Raw genomic sequence first — 23,864 nt, 5'->3', positions numbered from 1 at the left:
CTAAAATAGAATTTTGTTACCCTTAAAATTTTCCTCCAAAGTTCTGAGCAGATTTCAAAAAATAAATACTTTTGGATTTGGCTTTAAAGAAACCCAATAGGTTAACTCAAAGATAATCTGATTTTTTGCAACAAAATTAAATGATATTTCCACAATTTTTCACTGATTAATGCTGAGCAGGTAAACCTTTTGGTGACAAGATTTATTGAATGAGTTTTTCGGAACATCAGTTTTTTAAGATTTAAAATACTTTGAAAAATTAGGGAAATTTGTAAATTTAAAGATTTAATCAGAAATTTAAAGATTAAAGATTTAGTCAATAACTTTACCATCACAAAGGCTAATATGAAAACAGAAGTTTCATCACATGGTATATTTCATATACCTAAAAATGAATAAACTTATTGTCACCTATTTTTTTTTGGCTAAGATATAAATACCTTAAGATTTATATTTAAGAAAATAATATCTGTTTCCATTTTCAACTATACAAAAGTTTGTAACAAATTGGTACTTAAAAATTATTAAAAAGTTGAGTATTTCCACTGTATACTTTCTAGGGATTCAAATGAAATCACTGGCCACAAAATTTAAGTTATGAAGCATAAGATAAAATTAAAAACATAGCTTATAATTAAGCAACACTCTGTCATACCTTTGGGGTCTTGCCATCTGTATTTGAATATATTTGCACCATTTCTTTTCCTTGCATTTTGCTGTCTTCTGTTTGGTCACTTTCTTTCTGGTCTCCTCCATCTTCTATGGGACTTATTTTCTGGGATGTTTCTACAATAATTGTTCCTAAATTTTGAGAGGTCTGTGCTTCAGAATCACTGCTTTTGGGAAAAAAAGGGGGGGAACAGAAAATCCAGGAAGAAGCGTTGTTAAATGTACCTCTTTTAAGTTCAAGACCAAATACTATTATAGCACATATTGAATATAAAGCTCTAAGTTTAATTTGAGCATTTACTGGTTCTCTGTGTTAAGAAAATTAGTCTAAATATGTTATACAGTCTGTTATTTCTGTGGATTCTGTACATGGCCTCTAACTTATTAAGATGAATAAATAAGTACAAGTAGGACTTCTTTAACCTGATGGGGCATTTACATTGGTGACTGAAATGTGAATATCACTTAAATGGAGACCCATTATTGCAGGAGAATTAGCAGACTCAGCAAACAAGCACTGGCCTGGGACTTGAGTTCTGGCTATATGGCTCTTTTAGTTACCTACTGTCTCTGGACCATATTTCTTCATATGATAAATGTTATATTGTATCAGTGGGTCCTAATTTTTTTCACAACCAAACATCCTCTTTATTATAATTCCCTTATGTACACCGTATTTGAAAAGTGTACCTATCAAAGAAAGAGTATGCCTGTTGAAAAATACTTAAACGTCATAGTTACTTGTCACCAGATGAAAAGAAACTAAATGTTAAAAAAAAAAGTTCTCCAAAATTGTAAAAATCTCATCAAGAAATTAGAATATCTAGTATCAAATGCCTGGTAGTACCATTTCTGTAGTATTTCTACTAAGTGTTAACTCAGGAGGATGTTTTAACAATGCCAGGGTTGGAGCACTTACGACTTTCTGAGCCGGGACAGAAAGTTTTAACATTTCTAACAGAAAAGTTTTCCCTTAGTCTTGGACAATCTCTGAATCTCTGAGGCTTTCACCCACTGATGCCAGTTCCATCTCTTATGTCCATTCATTATTTAATAAAATGCCTGGTAAGCCTCAATTATGTGCCACTTTCCCAGGCACAAAGGACAAAGTAGTAAGTGAATAAAGGAGATAAAAGTCCCTGCCCTTATGTAGCTTTCATATTAACGGGGTGAGTTCAGATAACAAGAAAAATAAGTAAACCTATATTATGTTAACAGTTGGTGTTAGTGAGAAGGAAAATAAAAGTGTTGAGGTTGAGTAGAACATACAAATAAGTCCAATCCCTTTTCCATATGGATGATCTCTTAACTATCTGGATATGGTCATTTGATGCTTGAAACATCTCAAGAAAAACATCCCCAGCTTATTCAAATATTCCTATTATGTGTGTTTTTGAGATGCTTTTCCACCCTGGTCACTCTTGAATATGCTCCACCTTATCTTCATGGAGCATTATGTCCAGAATTCAATTTCATATTCCAAGTATACTATGTGAATTACTTAGCAGAACTCCTGGTAGATGCAGACTAAAATTATGCAAGCTTTTCTGACATGTATATTGTACTGTAGACTCATACGAGATTTAATTAAAACCTCCTACAATATTTTTATGTATACTCTTGCAAAGTCCTGTATTTTTCCCATTGTATCGTTGAGCAATTGGCATTTTCCAGCTAAGTAATGGACCCTGTAGTCTTCTACGTAACTCTATCTTCCCAATCTATTGCTATCTTTGGGGATTTTTATTCTATTTTGTAAAGTATTTTCTATCCCTTTCAATGTCATATTATCCACAAATTTGATAAATATGCTTTGCTGAAATTCTGCTTTTCCTTTTCAAGGTATTAACAACTCTTCCTGATGATCACCCATCACTGAAAGGGCATTGGTAGAAGTTATTTGTATATTAGGACCCACAGAAAGCAGGCTGTGCCAGTGGCCTGGCCCATATCAGAAATCTGAATTAAGTCCGCTGCACTTATGGTAAATACCTCACCATTAAGGAAGTCTAATATACACCAATCACATCCTCCAACACAGCTTTAGCTAACTTACCTTACCCTAGAGAACAGGACATACTGGCCTTACAAAAAAATCTCTGACCTCCTAGCTAACTATGCCCTGTTTTCTGCACTGATTTTTTTTTTTTTTTTTTTTTTTACTATTTTATTTATTTATTTGAGAGAGAAAAGGTTCAGGGGGAGAGGCAGAGGGAGAAGCAGGCTCCCCACTGATCAGGGAGCCCGAAGCGGGGCTCAATGCCAGGACTCCAGGATCATGACCTGAGTTGAAAGCAGATACTTAACCAACTAAGTCATCCAGGTGCCCCTGCACTGCTTCTTCTATAAAAAATCCCTGTTGCCCAAAATCCTTAGGAAGAGTGTGCCACAGCTTGTTAGGCACTGTACTCCCCCAATTCATAGACTGCTTTCCCTTGAATAAAGGATGTCAAACTTGTTACTAAATTGTGTTATTTCCATCATTTGACAAAATGTTTTTATAATGCTGTTCAACTATGAGAAATAAACATTCATAAATATATAAATATTAGTAAGCTTATAATTATATAATATAGTATTTTTATACATATATATAAAGGACAAAATTCTATTTTTCTTAGTATTCAAGTAAATTTCTTATATTTCAGACTATGAAAAGCTAAAAGAAATAGAATGTTCAAACGTCCTGAAGCTCCACTGTGGGATTTCTAATTGTTTGAGAATTTTGTGCAGCTGAGTGATTTGTGAGACTGTTCTGTCAGGCAGGAAATGTAACTGCATCTTCACAGTATAAAATCAAGTTTCACCGCTAAGCAACTTAAATGACAATCTTCTAAGAGATACTGTGATACATCTCCCAAAATATGTGACCATCTGCACATGCACTAATATGATGAAATTAGAACTGACTGTGTTACTTAGCTTTCATGTATTTATTCATATATACATACTCACACATGAGTAAGCCTCACCACTTCTACTATGAAGAGTGTGGTAGGATCACTGGCTGAGATATAATTAGTAGCTGAAACTAGAATTTCCTTGAAGACATAGATAAATGCTTAGTGGGTTTTAAGCTAAGGAGGATTTTACCTCTAATGGCTTTTGAGAACAAGGGAGAAAACCTTAGAAAAAGTAAAAAAAAGAAATGGGAATGGAGATTTGGTCCTTCTTTGTCACTTTCATCAACTTGTTTTTAAGGGTTTCTTTTAAGGTTTTAATTATTTATTTGAGAGAGAGAGAGGTCACAAGCAGGGGGGAGGGGCAAAGGGAGAGGGAGAAGCAGACTCCCTGCTGAGTAGGGAGCCTGGTGATGTGGGGCTCCATCCCAGACCCTGGGATCATGACCTGAGCCGAAGGCAGACACTTAACTGACAGAGTCACCCAGGTGCCCTGTTTTTAAGTTTTTATTACCTGCCTGAAGACAAGGGGCTTGACCCAATGAACATCTAAAACCGTGGTTCCCAAACTAGTCTACATATTAGAATCAGTTGGAGAGCTTTCAAAAAATAGTGAAACTTGTATCCCACCACAGAAGTTATGATTTAATTGTTCTGGGGTGTGTTCTGTGTAAAGGCTGCTTTTAGGCACCCAACTTGAACAACGGAAATCTGAGTAAGGTAGAAGGGCCCACAGAGAGCCCCTGGCTGAATACAAACAGGCCCATCAGGTGACCCACCTCAAAACACCCATAAGCTCTAGCTGACCAATGGATGACTTACACCCAGACACAGCACCAAAAAAGTTAAATTCTGTATGTTCCCATATTTCCTCATCTTCCCCCTTTAACCACAGCCCCCCAACGACTGCCTCATGCCAGACAGTCTCTCCTCTGTGGTCCTGCCCACAGCTCCCTCTCGTATCCAATTAATTTCTCTCCCCTCTGTTCTGCCTCAGGTGAATTCTTCCTCCACCTCCACCACCATCGGGTCGACACACATTCGGTGGCCCCCATCCAACTGGGAGATCCCACAGTCTGAGCTTTGGAATTTTCATAAAATCGTGGTAATTCTAACAAAGGCAAATAAGTTTGAGAATGACATTTTAAGATAAATTTCAGTTCTATGTCTGTAATTAAGAACTCTCCCATTTGTAAGGATGCCTTCCTCACTATACCAGGCAGAGATGGATGACCTTGATTCCTAGAAACTCTTACCAGTGGAGAAGACAAGGACTTCAATCTGCACAACAACCTGACCCTTGTTTACTGTGCTTTTCCTGATAATCTTCTATAACTGACTCCTCACCCCCAACATCTTCTTTAGTCTTTAGCTGAAGATGGTTTTAAGATGGTAGCATTAGCCATTTTGGGGAGTTACTCAAGTTTTCCTGGATCTCTCCTATATATACACAGGAGGTGTACACATTATTAAACTTTTCTCCCTGTTAATCTGTATTTTATCAATTTCATTATTAGACCAGCCAAAGAACCTAGAAAAGAAGAAGGGAAAACATTTCTGCCCCTGAAGTTTTGGTGACTGTGAAGGGACCATCGCTGCTCACTCCAGAGATGCTCCTGCTGACAGACCCCAGATCCTGGGATACAAACTGGCACAAGGTAGTAATTCTTACCACATCAGTTTCCTGGATCTCTACCTGTAGGGTCTCATGGAAGTGAGAATAGTGAGAGTCCTTCTCCTTATCTAAATTTAGATTAGCAGGAGAAAATATTTGTGGAGCTAGGTCCTTGGGTATAGCAACTTTGGTAAAAATTTGTTATGAGTACTCTTGTTTTCTATTGATCCCTTTCCTTCCAGAGATGATAATTGCTTTCTTTTGTGTCTGTCATCGTGTTCTATGTCTTCAGAGCTTGGCTCTACGTCCAGTGAGACTATTCTGTCTTTAAGTCACTATCAAGATTTAATAGATCCTACATATCAATGGCCAGATGGGGGATCCTTTGAATTGGAAAAACTTCTGTATTTGACTTTTTTTTCCTTTTTAGAAAGCTCTTATCCTAAACAATTATCTTATTGGTACCTCTGGAAAGACCAAATAAAAAAGTGGATGCAAAGAAGTATAACAGCTAGCCCTAAGGACTCCCTTGACAATATGAAAAAACAGAAATTACATTCAGAAGGAAAACTAGGATCCATATCTAATGTAAATTCTACCCTCTTCCACACCTACTTATCTCCAACTCCCTGTCCCTGACCCTTCAGAAGATCTTTTGGATATATGGAACCCTTGTTTAAACCTCCCCACCTCTCTGCAAACCTCTACAAAACCTGAAATGTGGTTCTAAAAGCAATTTAAAGCTCACCTATCTTTACCAATCCTCAGATCTCACCTATTCATCTCAAACTGCTTGTAGATATTGGGACACTGGAAATAGAATTGTCTGCACTTAAGAAAAAAGGAAAAATTTAAATTCCCCTGGACCTCTAATACTTGGCCCACAAGAGAAAACTTATTTTCTCTAGGTCCTTGTGATATAAGTTTTCTGCCCCCATCTTCTGTAAGACCTAAGAGCCATTCTTTAAAAGGCAAACTCTGGGGAGAAGTTTCTCCTCAAAAAAAAAAAAGGGGGGGGTGGATATTTGGAAAATTGGGCAAATGAAAAACTAAAGATCCAAGAGGTACCTAAAACAAAAGTCATTAAGGCTGGCATGACTCTACCACTCCCTTCCATCATTCTTTACCTGAATGCTCACATTTTACTAAATCTCTCTCTGAACTGCCTTTCCAATCTGAAGAGATTATTACCTTTTAAAATAACCACTTGATTTTGGGGGCAATGCTCCTCAGCTATCTTTTGCTCCTTGGTCAAAGGATGCACTAAGGGCCATAGTTACAGAATTTCTAAAACTAAGGAAGGATCCTCAAAAGTTTTTGTAAGTGGATTACATTCTGAGATTAGTGGGTAGATTAAAAAGGCAGAAAATTAGATGGAAAGCTACCAGTCTGACTACATTTGTGAACACAGCTGATATACAGTGCGTGATAGGAAAATTTTTTTTTTAGGGGTTCTCCTAAGCCAAATGAAAGGAAAAGAAAAACATTCCACATAGTTGGATGGTTGTGACAGTTCTTTGATATCATTTAGCAACAACCCCATTCTTCAAGGAACTGAATACAGCTGTCCTTGTTTTATACATCTAGTCTTTACAGGACCATAGACGTGGCTCCAGAAACAATTCAAGGTCCACCAATCCTTTTTACTATTCCCAAAACCTTCCCTATTTATTTCAAAAGGCTTGTAAATACTGGCCTCTGGAAACCAAAGTTCTTCTTAGAGAAACTTGCATTCCTTCCCTGTGCCTTTGAGACGTAAATGTTCTATAGACTTTAAGGAGGTAAAACTTATCAGAAGGAGAACAAAAGGGGGAAAGCTCATTTGAAATTTAGGCAAATGAAAAATCATGTGTCTTTTCTACAAATATTAGTAAAAACAAACAAAACAAAAGCTTTAGCCATCTGAACAGATAAACTCAACTCACTCCTACTGTTCTTTTACTAGTAAATTCTACATTATCATACTTGTCTCACAGCTACAATTTTGAGGTCTCTGTATGTCTGTATATGTCTGTTGTAGATATGTAATATTTTTCTGCCTCCAGATGGTATTACCAAAATTAATTTGTGAAAGAGCTCTATTTAATTGACATAAAGAAAATTAAACATATACATAAATTGAATTCTCAGAAATTAACAACAATGGACCCAAATGTTTTTCAAGTTCACATGACCTTGGATAATCTTTGGTAAATAAAAATAAGTTTAAGTTCATTGGTTTAATTAAAACTCTAATATATTAGAATTACCAACATTGAATATAATGCAGATACACAATGTTTATTTTGCTTGGGCTTACTAGTCAAATAACTTCATGTTGCGTCTCTTACGAAATTTGTCAGCAAAGAAAACAACTTGGGATGATGGCTGGCTGTGTCTAATGTCTCATGAAGTATTCATGGGTAGTCTAAACATAATTGTTTGAAGTGAGTGATTTAGACAGATGTTAGTGGGGTAAGAGGTTTTAGGTAAACTTTTTAATGGAAATTATATTTTATAGTATGTGTACTTACAAAATAGTTTCCCAAATACCTTTGGTAAGTTGAAACTTCAAAGTTTTGCTAAGTTAAATTCAATGATGGGGAATTCACTGAATATCTAGATCATTTCCAAATAAGATAAAATAATTACTGAACATAGGTATATCTACTTTCAGCTTCATATTACACAGGAATTACAGAATTATCTGGATCTGTTAGTAAACATGTCTCGTACCACACTGAAAGACTGCACTATTTTTAAAAGGGGGGGATATATGTTTCTAGAAATTATGAAATATATTTATAAACTTCACAATCTAAAGAATGCTGGTATAACACACAGTTCACAACTGCTTACTTAGTTTTCACTAGAAATTAAGGTTTCTAATGGTTAAGAATTCTAATTAGTAAATGTAACTAAAACTACTAGAAATAATAAGAAAACCATCTCTGAATGAAGAAAAGCAGGATGTGTGTTTTCAATAAAAAAATGTATGTGGAATAGAAATGCATTTTGTTGAAGGAAAAGAAAGTAAATATGTCCCAAAATAAAACTGGTTGATTAAAAATGGGAAAGAAATCTATGATGACCTTATCCCGAACCTGAATATCTGTTGAGAAAAATGGGAAAGAGGAAAAACAGGACAAAATCTGAAACTTGTAGAAAGTTTGTGGAAAGGAACCTTTAGAAAGGAACTTAATGCATGGTCAGGACTGGCTAAGAGTGGAATTAATTTCACTGAGTGAATTTTAGTACCAAAAGTAAGCTGGTACAATTTTACATTTTGATTTTGTCTCTAGTAAAAGGACAACATTTTCTTGACTATTGATGTATTCTTGATAAGAGACTATGAAAGGTTCTTCTTTACATTTTAAACTAACATACCTTGAAGGCAAAGATTTTGTTTTTTATCAAAATAATTCCCTGTGCTTCAATATTTTTAAAATCAGGTTTTTGATTACTTAAATAAACTTAGTCCTTTCGATATAAAAATGGGTAAGTTTTGCTGAGAACTGTGTAAACTCGTGTATTTGCCTGTGAAGTATTTGTAACATTGGTTAAGTAGATAATTATCTCACAGCCAACTATGATCCTATTTAGTCAAGTGTCCAAAACCTTTGATATTTTTGACAAACTTCCCAAAATCAAATTCTAAATGAAGTCTTTTTGACCCCGAAGAAATTCTGAGATACTGCACAGGATCCCTGGAACATCTCAAAAGGCTGATTAGTTCGATAAGTTACATGAGAAATGTTGTCAAAAATGTGATCCTAAACCAATTTGATTATATTTTTGTGGATATATGTATTAGTTTAAGTGTTCTGGAATTTGCATGAAATTCCTTAAAATCTCATTTGTCCTGGTATAATGTTATCACTTACAATTCTAGTTATAATCTTGAAGTATATATATCACAGAAATAACCAAATTTCCTTGTCAATTGCATTGTAATGAACTCTCTTTAACCATGGCTATTTTTAACTCTTTGTCATTTACATAGTTCTTGTTTTACTTTGAAACTTTAATAGTTTTTTTGCTTTATTTTTTTTAGAGAGAGAGAGAGAGACCACAAGCTTGTGGAGTGGGGAGGGGTAGAGGAAGAAGGAGAGAGAATCTTAAGGAGGCTCCATGCCCAGCAAGGAGCCTGATGTCACGACCCTGAGATCATGACCTGAGCTGAAATCAAGATGTTGAATGCATAACCGACTGAGCCAGCCAGGTGCTCCCACTCTGAAACTTCTGAAAAAATGTCTGGAAAATGCTTGATCTCCAAGAAGATTCATGGAAAATATTCTAAAATGCAGGTTTCTGATAACTTTAAGATCATAAAACTGAACTGGGTAAGAGTTTCCAAAACTAACAGAAAAACCAGATTCAAGCAGAACAAAGATTAGTACCATGGGACTTAATGAACTGATTAGATGATTATAATTTTTGTGACTTTGTTTTATCATTAATGCCTTTAATGTTTTGTTTTTCTAGATTTAAGAAAACTTCTCTTAAGCTAACAATGACTTAGAACAATTTGGTAAAATGCACCTTTTGTAAACAAATGGAAATAATATTTATCTTTTTCTACCTACGTGATCCCTCCAGAATTTAGAAACTCTTAGTAAATATTCTTATATTTTCATGAAAATTTTTCTTTGCATAAATTCAACAAGAATCTGTTCTCTTTGTAACATGACAGAATTGGAAACATTGGGTATATTACCAAGGTTTTGACTGGAATGCCATATTTGAGAGAAGCATGCATAGATTCAGATATGACCAGACAGCTTTCAGGAACCAAGATGACTTTATGGACCCAATAAAACCTCTTGGGAAAACAGCCTGGTACCCTGCTTACAGGGTTCCCAGCAGCCTTACCCAGTAAGGAAGGTCACTTCTTAACAGGTGAAGAAACCTCAGGATATTTTGGGGACCTCAAGAAGAGAGAAATTTACCAAATCTATAGCTATTGCAGGCAAGTCTGGTGACAAATCCTCGGACTGGCATTTTGGCCTTGAGGGGCTCTGAAAAGTTCAATCTAAAGGTCCTTATGAAAAATTCCAGTAAAGCAGATTTAAGAAGAGCCTAGAGGGTCAACCACTATTCTTTGTTGGACTTATGTAAATAATCAGGCCAAGTTTATTAACATTAGGCGTATTTTGCAAACAAATTAGTCTTAATTGGGCTATCTTTAGTGGAAATTAGGGTGATCTGAAAGAGAATAATTATGTTTCAATAACACACCTTTGTGGATATTAGATTCAAGTTCTGATTAATTGCCTTGATGGTTTGTTGTTTGTCTATAAACTGGACTGAATCCTGAATTCTTCTGGTTTCCTCAAATATCTGGCTACGACTCTCCAAACTAATGTTTATACTTCTGACTTGGAATCACTGAGATCTAAAGCTGCCTCTTCTCCAGAAGTCCTGCAAAGTGAAGCTAGGCCACTTGATATAAACATCAGAGAAACCACCACAACAGCTCATGTTTAGATCATCTTCATGCCTGTTGCTGTGTGGGCCACTCCGAAAGTTTACCTAAACAACCAGTGACATCAGACACATTCAAACTGCAAAAGATGCTTCAGATGCTCCCTCTAGAAATGTCTTCTTTCTGCTGGCTCCCCTCAGGACTCAGACTGGGTTTACAGTCTGCTCTAATCATTAACCTTTGTTTTTATTTTGCTTCCATAGGAATGCCTTTTAAAATGCCTGTTTTCTCACACACAATAGGTCTAACTTTGGGAGCCCACCTGCAAGACCTACCTCCTGAAATGAGACACAACTGTTTAACTAAACTGACCTATCCTCAGGACAGAGACGGGTTCCTTGAGATCTGGAGCAAACTATCAGCTTAACTTCTGGACTGTGAAACTTCTTGGGGAAGTTTCAAAGATGGGATTACAGGGGAACAGAATTTGCCATCCCAAAATGTATCTCAGCCATAAGAATTACTTTTAAGAAACTGCAAACATAGGACAAGTTCTGAAAATCAAGCAGAAGTTACCTTTTTGTAAGAGACATTTACATGTATAAGGAAAATCTCCATTTGCAAGTGTGTCACCCTCCTTGTACCAGGAAGAAATGGATGACTGTAAGTCTCTAAAAATTCTTGTAAATAAAGAAGACAATTAAATCTGTATAACAATCTTCCCCCTTATTTACTGCACTTTTCCTGATAACCTCCCATAACTGACTCTCTGACCCCATCTTCTTTTGTCTTAAGCTGAAGATGGTATTTAAGTGATAGTTTTGGCCATCTGGGGGAGTTACTCAGTTTTTCCAGATCTCTCCCATGTAGACAGGAGGTATGCATGTTATTAAACTTTTGTTTTCCTCCTATTAATCTGTCTTATATCAATTTCATTATTAACCAGCCAAGGAACCTCAAAGGGAAGAAAGAAGGGAAAAGCCTTCCACCCCTACACTATCCAGAGACATCCCAAATCTAAAACAGATCTCTTTTGGGGGTTAAAAAAAAAAAAAACTGGAAAAAGAAAAGAAAAGATGTGCCATTACAAAACAAGACAGAATTATGGAAAATTGTTCGATTTGTCTGTTAGCAATTCTGGCAACACTCAATTTCTCTATTACCTGGGTATAAAAAGATGTGTTCTACTATCCATTTGCCTTTGTGGTTTTACTGATGTGCTTCAAGTATGTATACGAATGTATAGCCAGGGGTAAGGAAAAGAAATATTATAGATTTTTAGTATTCTCCTGTTGCTGTTCACTAGGTGTTATATAACTTAGGACTAGGAACTTATAGAGCTTTAACTTTAAAGAACTAATTTTTAACCGCCATTCAATTAAAGTTAGTACAATGACTTTGCATAAATACATACATGAAATAATTAGTGAAGATGGTTCTTAATTTAAAGGATGTTAAACAGCTTGTAGACATCTGGTAACAAGCTGAAATGGGTCATTCAAAATTTATCTAACTAAATTAAGGGGGAAAAATGTTTCTCCTCCCAGGTTGGCATGTCACAAGATAACTAAACCGACTTAGTAGGCTTGCCTGGGAATCCTTAGCTGTCAGTGGTGAATATGCAAAGGGCCAGCAAATTAAATCAACCTGCCAAACTGTCAATTTCAAGCCTCATGACTGCATGAAAATAGCATCACTGGAAGAAATCAAGCATTGCCTTCTTTTGGGTTTCCTGGCACCTATTCAAATACTCATGCAGTTGTGGCTAATTTTGCATGCAAATTTCAGTCAATAAGCTCAGAACAAGACCTCCCAAGATATTTCAAAGGATCTGACAGTATTTTTTCTGAATACCAAATCGACAGTAGTTGAAATTCAATCTCCATTTGCTGGTGCTTTACATATGCACAGTGTCCCCACCACAGAGCTAAGTTAATGAGAGCCTTACCTGCTTTCACTCACATCCTCCCAGCCGTCCTTGCTGAGGTTCTCAAACACATTGCTCATAACCTTGATGGAGTGATTGAGAACAGTGTGGTAACGACCCACAGAGCACTTTTTCTTCGCGGCTTTAAATTTAACCTTGGTAGTGGTTGTCTTACAATCGTATTGTCCAGATCTCACTTCCGTGGTGGCCACCTCAGATTTAGCTTTGTCTGCTGAATGCTGCAATTTCTCCACTGAATTCATCCGTTCTTCATTTTCATTTCTCAACCCGTTAGCTTCTGCCACTTGTCTCCTTAGGGAAGTGACTTCTCTCTCCAGCTCACTGATTTTTACCTGAAGTTCAGCTTTATCTTTTTCTACTTCTTTACTCCCCTTTTGTAGCTGTTCTAGTTCTTTTTCCCTGCCCTCTGCATCTTCTTGTTGCTGTTTTAAGAGGGATTTCAGGAAGTCATTTTCTTTCATTAATTTTTTATTCCCTTCTTTTATTTTTCTTGACCCTTTCTCAAAAGATTTTAGCCGATCTTCCAATTCAATGACCTAAATAGAAGAGTTTAATTTATCCTTTAAAAATCCAAAACCATAACCTGCTGTATATTTTTTATCATTTCTAATTTATGAAAGTAAAATTACACTTAGCACAAGGACAAAATAAATCTGAAGTACTTAATTTCTAAATAATTCTAAGGCGGTATAGATAAATACATCATAAAATGCAATAATACATCTGTTGAATAAAGGACAGATGGCAAAAGAAGTTAAAATTCTACACAAAGTGATACAGAACTAAGTATGCTAATAAACTTTGCAGAGTTTTCTGAGATAAATGCTTTAGCTACATAGTCAATTATTGTGAAAAATATTTTCAGAGAAAAGCAATTTATACAAAAAGTCTAAAAATAGATACATAGAGAAACTTATTAATAAAATAACAATTTTCTTCAATATCTAACAATCATATGAAAAAAATGATTACCTATATAAAATATAATCTACCAAGGCTGCTTTATTCTAAATTAGAAAAATGCAATTTTAGTAGTCATGAGGTCCTTAGTTTATACAATAAAGAAACATTTACTGAAAAAAAGTCTAACAACTTAAAATTACAATTATTCCAAGATTGCATTCATTTATTTCAATAAACATTGTTCGCATTGTAGGACATAGAAATGAAAACATATGACCTGAAGAAATTTCAAAAATTATTTGGAAAGAAAGGCACTGGCAAGGAGGAGTTGATCTCAATTGAAATCTTGAAAAATAAAAAATCAATATTGTTTGTAAAGTAGTTTACCATTTACAAGACGGTTTCATAAACATGATCTCTTCAGATCATCTCAAAACCATGTGAAGTAAGTACAGCCAATAATTATCTTCCCAGAGGAGGAAATAGAGGCTCTGAAAACTTAAATAATTCAGAGAGGTAAACATTTCCTGCTTTGAAATGGGATTCAAATTCAAGATTTTGTGCCCCTCACACTCTTCTACAAGCCCTATAGGGAAGAGTTACCCAGATACATATGGAAATGAACAAAGAACTGGGGTCAAGCAAGAAACCTAAATGACTGGAACACTATATGGACTCATTTTTACTTTTAAAACAATTCTTCAAAGGAGAAACAAACTTGATGTATTGACAACCAATAACTTAAAATATTCCAGAAATCTACAAGATGAAACTTATGCATATTCTTACTGCTTTCCAGTTTACTGGACTTAGTTATGGTGGTGAAGATGTAAGTTGTTTTCTAAACATAATATTCAGTCTTTTCTGATTCACCTATCCTTCTGCACCCCCTATTCTTCTTGTGAGGTCAACCTCCTTCATTTAATTCAGCAGACTTCACCGATTGGTTATCCTGTCTCAGGACATGGATACTTCCCAACACAAATATTAAGAATCTCATCTAATTTAAATTTGCAATTCTATAGTATGATATAGTCACCTACTGTTAGACCTATGTATTTATAGGGCTTACTCTTGACCTGGAATAGAGATATATGAAAGAGTTTGTACGAGACTATTGCAGACCTCTGTGTATTTTTGCAAGAGAAATTCTATTGTTCCTTTACAGCGCAAATACTTTATTGAAGAGCTGGATAAAATGACAAAAAAATACAGTGTTCAAGAACACATGAACTATGGCTGAAAACCGCTTACTTTTTCAAAATCATTCTATGCCAAATTTTATTCTCTATTTAATAAAAAATACTACAAAATAAGGAATATAACCTTTTTACAATCTCTTCAGTTTCTTAGTGGTTATAATCATTGCAAACAACAGTATACTTTCCACATATATATTTTAAAATATTTTACCATGTTAGATTCCATGATGGAGTAACTAGACTAGACTGTATACTTTAAAATCTATTTTGTGCAAATAAGCGATTACACCTCTTTTTTTTTAATTGATTTTGACAGTGGTGATATAAAAATATTAAGAAACAGTGTAGTCTTGGGGAAATTAAATTTTGTTCTGGTCTCTATCTAATTTCCAGCTCAGGTTACCTTAACCTGGTAACATATTTAACCTATTTTAAAGTTTCCTCATTTGTGAAATGGGAATAGTAATACTTGTCTTGCAGATTATAAGTATTAAATACGATCATACACCACAGTTCCTGGTAGACAGTCAGGTCTAAACAGTTTATCATCACCATCACCATCATCATTAATGTCTCTATTATTATTAATCCATAACAGCTACTTAATAAAATTACTTGAGCTGAAAAATAATTACTTGCACTAAATATTGCTGAATTAGCCATTAAATCAACATGTTATGAACAAATGTAACAAACATCTTGAATATGATATTTCAGTTCTGGAAATTAGCATTACCTTTTTCTTTTGACTAAAATCCATTTAAGTTTGGGTACAACTCATGAAAATTTTATGTACCACTGGAAAAGTGTCTGTTTAAAGCCTGTTACATTTAAAATGTTTAAGTCTGTTAACTGTCTAATGTGAATCCATGTTCAATCATAAAAACTAGTCAAAATTATTTGCATTTAAGTTTAAAATGGAGGACAAATAACAAAACAGAGACACTACTTCTAAAGACTTGAAAAAAGGAAAGCCCATAGCACATATTAAAATGTTATTCAAAATATACTCTTAAAAATTACTGTTAAAGTGATGTTAAGCCTCCAGAAAAAGAAAGGAAAATTTCAACATATATTTGAGAAGGAAAGTCTAGGGATTTGTTAAAGGCATTTGGTTTGTCTGTAAATCAACTCAAGTGCATACTTTTCCTCCAGTACTGATCATTTAAATAATTTACCAAAAAAGATGGCTCCTTTCAAAACTGAAATAAAACACTTGACTTTGTAAAGTGTAATACTTTGCTAGGGCTTCCATAAGAAAATACCACAGAGTGGGTAGTTTAAACCCCAACAATCTCATTTTAACCTAATTAACTCTTTGAAGACCTCATCTCCAAATAGAGTCACATTCTGAGATAACGGGAATTAGGACTTTGACATAATAAAATTGGGTGAGGGGGGACTCAATTCATGCCACGACAGTGTGAAATGTTAATACATTATTAAAAAAATAATTTTGTATGCTTTATTTCTACTATGTAAACAAATATTGTTTTCATGTTGTTGCTATCTTTTAAACCTATTTTGAAAGAGTTTTACAATACATGCTTTTAAAATCAGGAAACTCAACTAAAAGAAGTTAAATCGTGACTCATACAACTGCATTAGGTTAATATAAAAAAAAAGTGACAAATTAGTTATGGTCCAATGCAAATAATTCCTCTTGGCTTTTCAGGACTTAAAATGGATTTCTGGATCCACTATTGTAGTAGCCATTTATGGCAGTTGGAATGAAATAATGGATTTCTTTAGGGTTTCTACCCTAAGAAATTAGTAGGTAGTAGTATACAATTATATAGCCATAAAGAGAAAAATTACAGAAACCCCAGCAAACAAAAATGTTGCTCTGAAACAAAGAAGATAAGCTAGTGCAAACTGACATTCCAGCTGATAATGCATGTTTCAATTACTCATTTTACCCTTAAGATAAATGAATGTGAGCATTTCTTGTTCTGTATGTTATTGTGTTAACCTGATATATGTTATTCAGTAATGAGATGACAGCCTTTATTACCTGACGTATGGTGAGTGTTAGAACTGGAAGGGACCACATCTTCTGTTGTAAGTCACTAGATTTCCTCTAAGTCAAGTCACAGATGCAAGAAATATAAGTAGCCACATTATTATTTTTGTTTATATATTTGTGTATTTCCAGCTTTATCTAAGTATCCAGTGTAGCAAATGACAACCAGGTTTAAGGATAAACCTTAAAGAATATTTTCTTTTTAACAACAACAAGTGCTAAAATGCAACCAAGCCAACTTAATAGATCTTGATAAGAATGTTTTTATATATAAAAATATGAATTAAGTATAAAATTATAAAGATAAATGTTAAGATTTTTAAAGAACATTTTATTGTTAATTATAGGCATGTTGTAAAGTGACTGCAGGGTTCGTATGAGTGGTTCTATTAAAACAGGGAGAGCAATCCTAAATTATATGGGCATAAATTTCTATCTAAAATGAGATGAGTTATGTATATTTTTAAGTTTAAAATTAAATTATAAACATATTACCATTTTAATTCACTGAAGCTAAAACTATGCTCAGTTTTAATAGTTCAAATATTGCAAATCTATATGCTTTTTGAAGTATAACAGAGTCTCATCATGTCCCATTTTAAAGTTAAACTGCTAAGTTATAACTAATAAGCACATATAGTATAAATTTTTATAATTTCCATTGTCATTCTCTTCATTTCATCTTTGAAGATATTTTTAATCTATGTCAACAGAAGCACAAGTGTTTCCACATTTATTTCACTAACATTGATTTTTTTTAACCCATTTTGGCAAGTGAATGATTTTGAATTATGAATTTAAATTAAGGATTCACACAAGGTTTAAGTTCATGAGCCCTCGTTTTAAAATATAATCCTTTATGTTAAAATTCAGATTTAACTTCCTCAGCTCAATATCTTTAAAGATTAGACTACCTTCTGCAATGTCTGCTCCGACATTTCTTTCCCATTCTTCTCTGGAGTACTCTTCTTGACCCCGTCATCTTCACCGTATCTACAGAGTTGTTCTGGGAGAGAATAAATAATATATTATGGTACCTCATATACTGCTGAAACACCGTCCTGTCATTTTAAGGAAAAGGTTTCTAAGTTTCTCAATTATGAATAATCCAGTCTATTTTATTGTCAAGTATATGGCTGGGAACTAAATGGTGACCTTTTCCAAGATTTTCAATCACATAATTACATACCTTTGTAGTGTCGTCTTTTTTTTCCCCCAGTGTAAGACTTTCAAAGGTACAACAGATCTTCAGGTTAACAATGCTATACTTTTATTCCTATTTTCATTCTTTTGTAGACTATTCCCCCTTTGCCTTAAAAGCAGAATTCGCTGCCTTCTTATCTATACAGTCACTACTAGTTTTGTTCTCTGGATCTTGTTCCCTGCCAGGAGGATCAGAGTGATTGCTGAACAAAGCAAACACTTACTGAATTAGGGTGGATTGAAACTGTAACAGCCCCTACCACCACCTTTTTTTCAGGTAAAAGATCATGCACTGGGCAGAATAAACCATAAAAATCACATTTCCAGAAAAACTGTCACTTTATATAACACACAGAAACCCAGATAACAGGTGAAATTGTTTCTACAGATAATTCCTATACTGACCATGTCTGTGACTACCAAAACCTTTTCAACTGAGCAAAAATGTACAAGCAACGTGTCAAAATTAAAGGGAAAAAAAATCATAAAATTTCAGTTAATACTATTAAAATTTAAATACATTAAAACATAAATAAATGTTCTCCAATCAAATAAATTATTGTGACAAATTTAATATTTTCTTACTGAATTATTTTTAGGATACAACATTTCTTAAAGAATCAAAAGAAGGGCAAAAAAGAATACATAAAGCTAAAAGGATATGTATCTGTATTAGACTGAGGTGATTTTGCTTTAAAGTATGCTTGGCTGCTGTAGGTCAGTGTAAAACTTTGATTTATCAACAAAGGAAAAAGAAAACAATATTATTCTCTGTAGATTAGAAATCCTCTTGGTATAAACAGTGACTAACAAGTTTGTTAGAGTGAATTAGGCATTTCTTTTGTCTTTGAAACATGACATATCCAATTAAAACTTCTGTACTCATGAAATAAATAGAACACTATCCTAAGGATAATAAAAGCTAGAATAGGTAGAATTTGCCACCTGGGGAATATGTACCTTTACCTTGATAATAATCTATTGGTTCCCAAGTTTCTTTTTCTAGTCCCCTAACACCATGGTGCTGAATTCATTTACAACACTCTTTCAGCAGTATAGAAATAATATGCAAATACAATTCAGCTGTTCAAGTCATTTAAATATCTGCTATAGTTCTAAGTGAAATATTTATTCTTAAAAATAAGAAGAAAATATTTCTAATCAAAGAGCACAGAATGCTAAAAATAGCAAAATAATTCCAATAAAACAAATGCCGAAGACTGATTTAAAAATGAATTTGATTGCTGCCTTGTGTTCCTGGGTGTGTGCAAAGTCCACTGGTGGACGGGTTGACCATGTTCACCTGTGCTTTTCTGTTGAAAACTTTAGCTTCTCACCTTCACAGTTTTATAAAGAATATTCAAGGAGCTAGGCCCAAGTGATAGAGGGGAACAAGGAACCCACTCTGTCCCTTGATTCTCCTCCCATTAAGGATCTCAGGATTTGAGAAATGAACCTAGAGGTCCTAGTCAGAAATATGCAGTTCTATTTTTGTCCTATGTTGGATGTGTGAGCACATGTTCCCCTTGCTGGAGATTTATTTCTAATGTTTTGGTTTTAAATGCCTTCCTTTTATTTTTATTATAAAAATTCATTCTGACTTATATTCTTTCCCAGGGGGTTCTTCCCTCTCCACTTTTTAACTTTTAACACTGCTTATTTATAATTGTTCACACTTATCCTTCCTTCTATGTTTTTCTTTTCTCTTAATTCTCTTAGATCATATGAACAAATTAAATTCTTCCGCAACTTTTTCCCCTCCTGGTAGATTCTTTTAGCTATTTTCTCAAGTTATTTTAAAAAATCTATTATTATGAGGGGTTGCAGGATACGCCACCCGAAAATATGCCGCTTTGGTGTACTAATGATTTTGAGCAGTAGGTACCTGAAAAACAGCAAATGCTTTTGGTTTATACTTTGATATCACACTATGGTCAATTATTAGTCATTCTCTTCTACCGTCATGGGTGGAGTATAGATCCCCACTCCACTGATGTTGAGCTTGGCCATATGAGTTGCTTTGACCAAAGGAATGTGGCTATAGATAAGAATGTGCCTGTTATAAACCTAGAACTTGGGTATTTCTCCTCTTCCTGTGGAAATTTCCAGTATCTGCTTTGGAAAGAATATGTCCAGATAGTCACTGGCTCCTTCACCCTGGGCCTGAGATATTGAGCCCAATATTCTCCAGACAAACAACAGAACTGCAGCCTGAAGCACATTGGCTCCAGCTGAGCTGCAGAAACCATCAACAAAAAAATAACGTATATTATTGCAAGTCATTGAAATTTCATGGTTGTTTATACGGTAGCAAAAGCTGTCAGGTACAGAAGTTGATAACGAGAAGTGAATGCTGCTATGATAAAAACCTAAATTATGTGGCACTGATTTAACGACTGGGTGGTGGGTGCCAAAGAATGTTCCAGGAGCTGAGAAAATGGTGACCCATGTTATGTAGTGGCAAACACTTGGCAAACTGCCATCTGACAAACCATGGAAGACAAAAAGTGTAGCTCGTAAATTTGTAACAATGAGTGAGGAAGTTCCAGTGTAGAATGAATTGGTTGTTATGGCTCTATTTGACTAGGTTCTAGAGGAAAGAACTGAGCTCAGAAAGGAGCAGCCACAGGCATATAGAAGTACATGTGTTCCAGTACTTTCAGGGTTGGAAATGATAGTGTTTCTCACCATATCAAAGGAGCAACCACTGACACACTGGCAGGACAAGCCAAATCCAAGATATTCACATTAAGACATGGCCTCTGGGTGTGACTGTCATGCCTGTTTCTGACAATCTCTGAAAGTAATATGTGATACTTAGTAGATACTTGCAGCTGGAAAAAAGGACTTCTAGAAAATTTACGGGTGAGGGCCTAACAAGTCTGAAATACGCCCACAACCCTCCACAGAAACTCATACAAATAAGACATATGAATTGTTGCTAGCTGTATTTAATAAAATGACTTATTTTAGCCAAAGAATGTGGACAGAAGTTACAATGTGCCAGTTTTAAATCTAGGCTTTAGAGGCTCTGTTTATACTTGTCCCTTGGTAGCCAAGAAATAGACACGTGCAACAGAAGTAAACTCTACTTGCAGGCTGAGAAAAGAGCTGGACCAGATGACACACAGCAAGGAGAACTGCTTCAGCCAATCCACACACCCACATACAAAAAGAAAAAAAAAATGCTTGCTGTTGTTTGTAAATGAGTTTTCACATGTTTGTTTCATTCTTTTATTAACAAACAAGCCTTCATCTTTCAATGAAGAATACCATAAACTGTTTTTATGAACATACTCGTGAGTTTGTGGTAAAGATTGAGGATTCCTGCTCCAAACCTAATCCTATCATTGATTTTTCAGGCCTGATCATAGGTATTACATGCTTTATCTGGCATGCCCCGTAAGGGAAAGCTGCCCTCCCCAGCCAGACCTGGTACACGGCCAATGGACTGTGGTCCTGGAAGGGAGTTATAGTCAAGGGCTCAGGTTCCCCCTGGCCAACCACATTCTTATGCATATCTGTGTTCCTAGCTTGGGTGTCTCCACTAGGCTTCCATGTGAAACCTCCTGATTGGTGGCCTTCTTCAAGTGCCTTATTGGTGGCTCACGTGGAGGTAAACTTAAAGACATTTTTCTTCCATCTGACTCAGGACACAGTACTTTTCCTCTCCCAGCCTTCCCCATCTTTCTCCCCCAAGACCCAGGTCATAACAATGCAAGAGACTTTAGCTCAGGGCTCCTTTGGCTGTAAGACGACATCTCTGTCTATGCTGATCCATGGGATCCTCAACTGGTGTGCCATTCCAGGCGGAAGACAGAACAGAGGGAGTTGTCACTTTCTCCACTTCAGCCTCTTGCTTATATAGTAAGTGATTACAGGCTTGACTGTTACTTTCATTTTGGCTTATTATCTTAAATCAGCTACATAGACACCTGGCAGCTCACCTCTCTCCAGCTCAGTTGAACTCCTAACAGAGATATAATGGGATTGTAGGAGACTCACTACACTATGAATTGCAATTTTCAGTAAAGAGGAATTTAGTGTGGTAAGGGGTTAAGGTTCTCATGTGGGAAGTTAGAAGAGACAGAACTGATTTGAGAGGAAAGGTAATGAGTTTGTTCTAAGAACATGCATAACTTTGGAAATCATTGTAAAAATAGCCAGGGGAAAATAGGTGGCAAGAAATAAAAAAATACATCTGGTACATGGAAAAAAGCTACTATTCATATAGATTTGGGATTTTAATCCAGGGAAAACATGTTCAATGACAATAAAAGTAAGTACCAGGGCACCAAATTTACCTGTCCATGTGCAACAACTAAAACTAGAGAAAATAGATGAAAAAATGGTTGTCAGACGCTGGGCATAAGACGATGGAAGGTAGTCATCCCTGAGAGAGGGCAAACAAATGAAGTGAACTCAATCATTGCTCCCGCGTATGCATAGAGAGCTTCCAGGCCACAGCACAAAAATGAGGGACTTAATGGAGTCTGGTGATCTTCTTAAATTTCAGTGATAGACCCCAGAGTCCAGGGAGGCCAAGGAAGCTCAAGTTTGCAGGGTAAAGTGCTAGAGAAACTTCTCAGAGACAGGGAGAGCTCTGACGATCTACAGAGGGTCCCCCCTCAAGTCTTCGGCTAAGTACTGATCAGCACACAAATGTATATAAACAACCCAAAAAAAGAACCACCTAAAAGGATTAGAGGAAATAATCTTCAAAATTCACATAGGCCCAAGAATAGTTCCTTTTCCCAATAGCAGAGAACAGGAAAAAGAAAAAAGACTTGTTATGTATCTTTGAAAAAAGATAAGAATGACAGGAGAATTATCATTGGAAGCATTTTAAGTCAGAGAGAGTGGAGCAATTTTTTTTAAGTATCAAAAGAAAAAAAAAACTGCCAATACAGAATTCTATACTTGGTGAAAGTATCTTTCAAAAATGAAGACAAAATAAAGATTGCTTTTACAGGTATATAAAACCTGAAAGAATTCATCACCAGCAGATGTGTACTATATAACTATTAAAGGGAGTCCTTTAGGAAAATAGAAAAGGACATCAAATGTAAATCTGGATCTACAAGAAGGAATGAAGAGCAGCATAAATGATTCTTGGTAAAGATAAGAACCACTACGTTGGTTACATGCAAAGCCAAATATCATTTTAAATCCCTGGGATCACTCCTTCCCGAACAGGAAACACTCTCTTGTAGGTGGAGTGAAATGAACATTTAACAAAATACAGATTTAAAATCCAGTCTGGAAGAAAACACAATCAAAGAAAGAAAAGAACTTGCCATAAACCTGAATTTAAAAACATATGAGCTCAGAAAATCAATAATAAGATATACAAAGGAAAAAAGTGGGAATTTAAGAGTTGAAGCAATACATTAAGAACCAGAAAACATCACTGTAGATTTAATAATAATATTAGAAAGAACAAAGGAAAGAATATATATAGATAGCTCAAAACTGAATTATTGATGAAGGTAAAGTCTTTAGACAAACTGAATGCAGAAGAAAAAGACAAAGATTAAAGAATTAGAAGAAAACAGATATGAAACCCAGACAAAAAGTAACCAAACATAAAGAATTATCCTCGAATTAGAGTATAAAAAGATGGAATATGCAAAAATACATTTCCTTGTAATACAGGAAGATCTTAATTGACAAGTAATAAATCACATGGATAACCCAAAAATATGATTTAGAACAAAGTATATCAAGACAAATTCTTTTAAAATTTTGGAACATCAAGTTGAACAAACTAAAAATTTACATAGCAAAAGCAAGTCACATCCAAAGAAAGGAGTGAGGTACAGGAGGGAAGGAAAACCAGACACCTCTCTATAATATATCTCGACAACAACCTTCCATTCTAAAAATGAGTAATATCTAGAAAGGTCTGAGGGGGAAAAAAGTGTGAAATGATAAAATTATACCTAGCCAATTTATTCACTGACTATAACGACTGTTGGAACATATTTTCAAACATCT

The 23,864-nt window shown here is 35.1% G+C and overlaps 1 protein-coding gene and 1 non-coding gene across 4 annotated transcripts in view; one reads left to right on the top strand and one right to left on the bottom strand.

The window, feature by feature from the left end:
* Window positions 1–23,864, bottom strand: part of CNTLN (centlein) — a 285,688-nt gene that overhangs the window by 78,195 nt on the left and 183,629 nt on the right. For 2 of the 3 annotated variants that reach the window (XM_040631462.1, XM_040631460.1), the window contains exons 14-16: window positions 17,579–17,670; window positions 12,537–13,072; window positions 656–836 (exon numbers count right to left, since the gene is read on the bottom strand). In XM_040631462.1, the coding sequence (XP_040487396.1) occupies window positions 656–836; window positions 12,537–13,072; window positions 17,579–17,670 (809 nt within the window). The remainder of the gene's footprint in view (window positions 1–655; window positions 837–12,536; window positions 13,073–17,578; window positions 17,671–23,864) is intronic. The other variant, XM_040631461.1, reaches the window with a different exon arrangement.
* On the top strand, window positions 8,243–8,310 carry LOC121103204. Its single transcript, XR_005835356.1, has one exon. It is a non-coding gene; the product is annotated as a small nucleolar RNA SNORD50 (small nucleolar RNA).

The sequence above is a fragment of the Ursus maritimus genome, unplaced genomic scaffold (assembly GCF_017311325.1).
Source record: "Ursus maritimus isolate PB19 unplaced genomic scaffold, ASM1731132v1 scaffold_17, whole genome shotgun sequence".
Classification (NCBI taxonomy): domain Eukaryota; kingdom Metazoa; phylum Chordata; class Mammalia; order Carnivora; family Ursidae; genus Ursus; species Ursus maritimus.
This window is presented reverse-complemented; position numbering and strand designations above follow the sequence as displayed.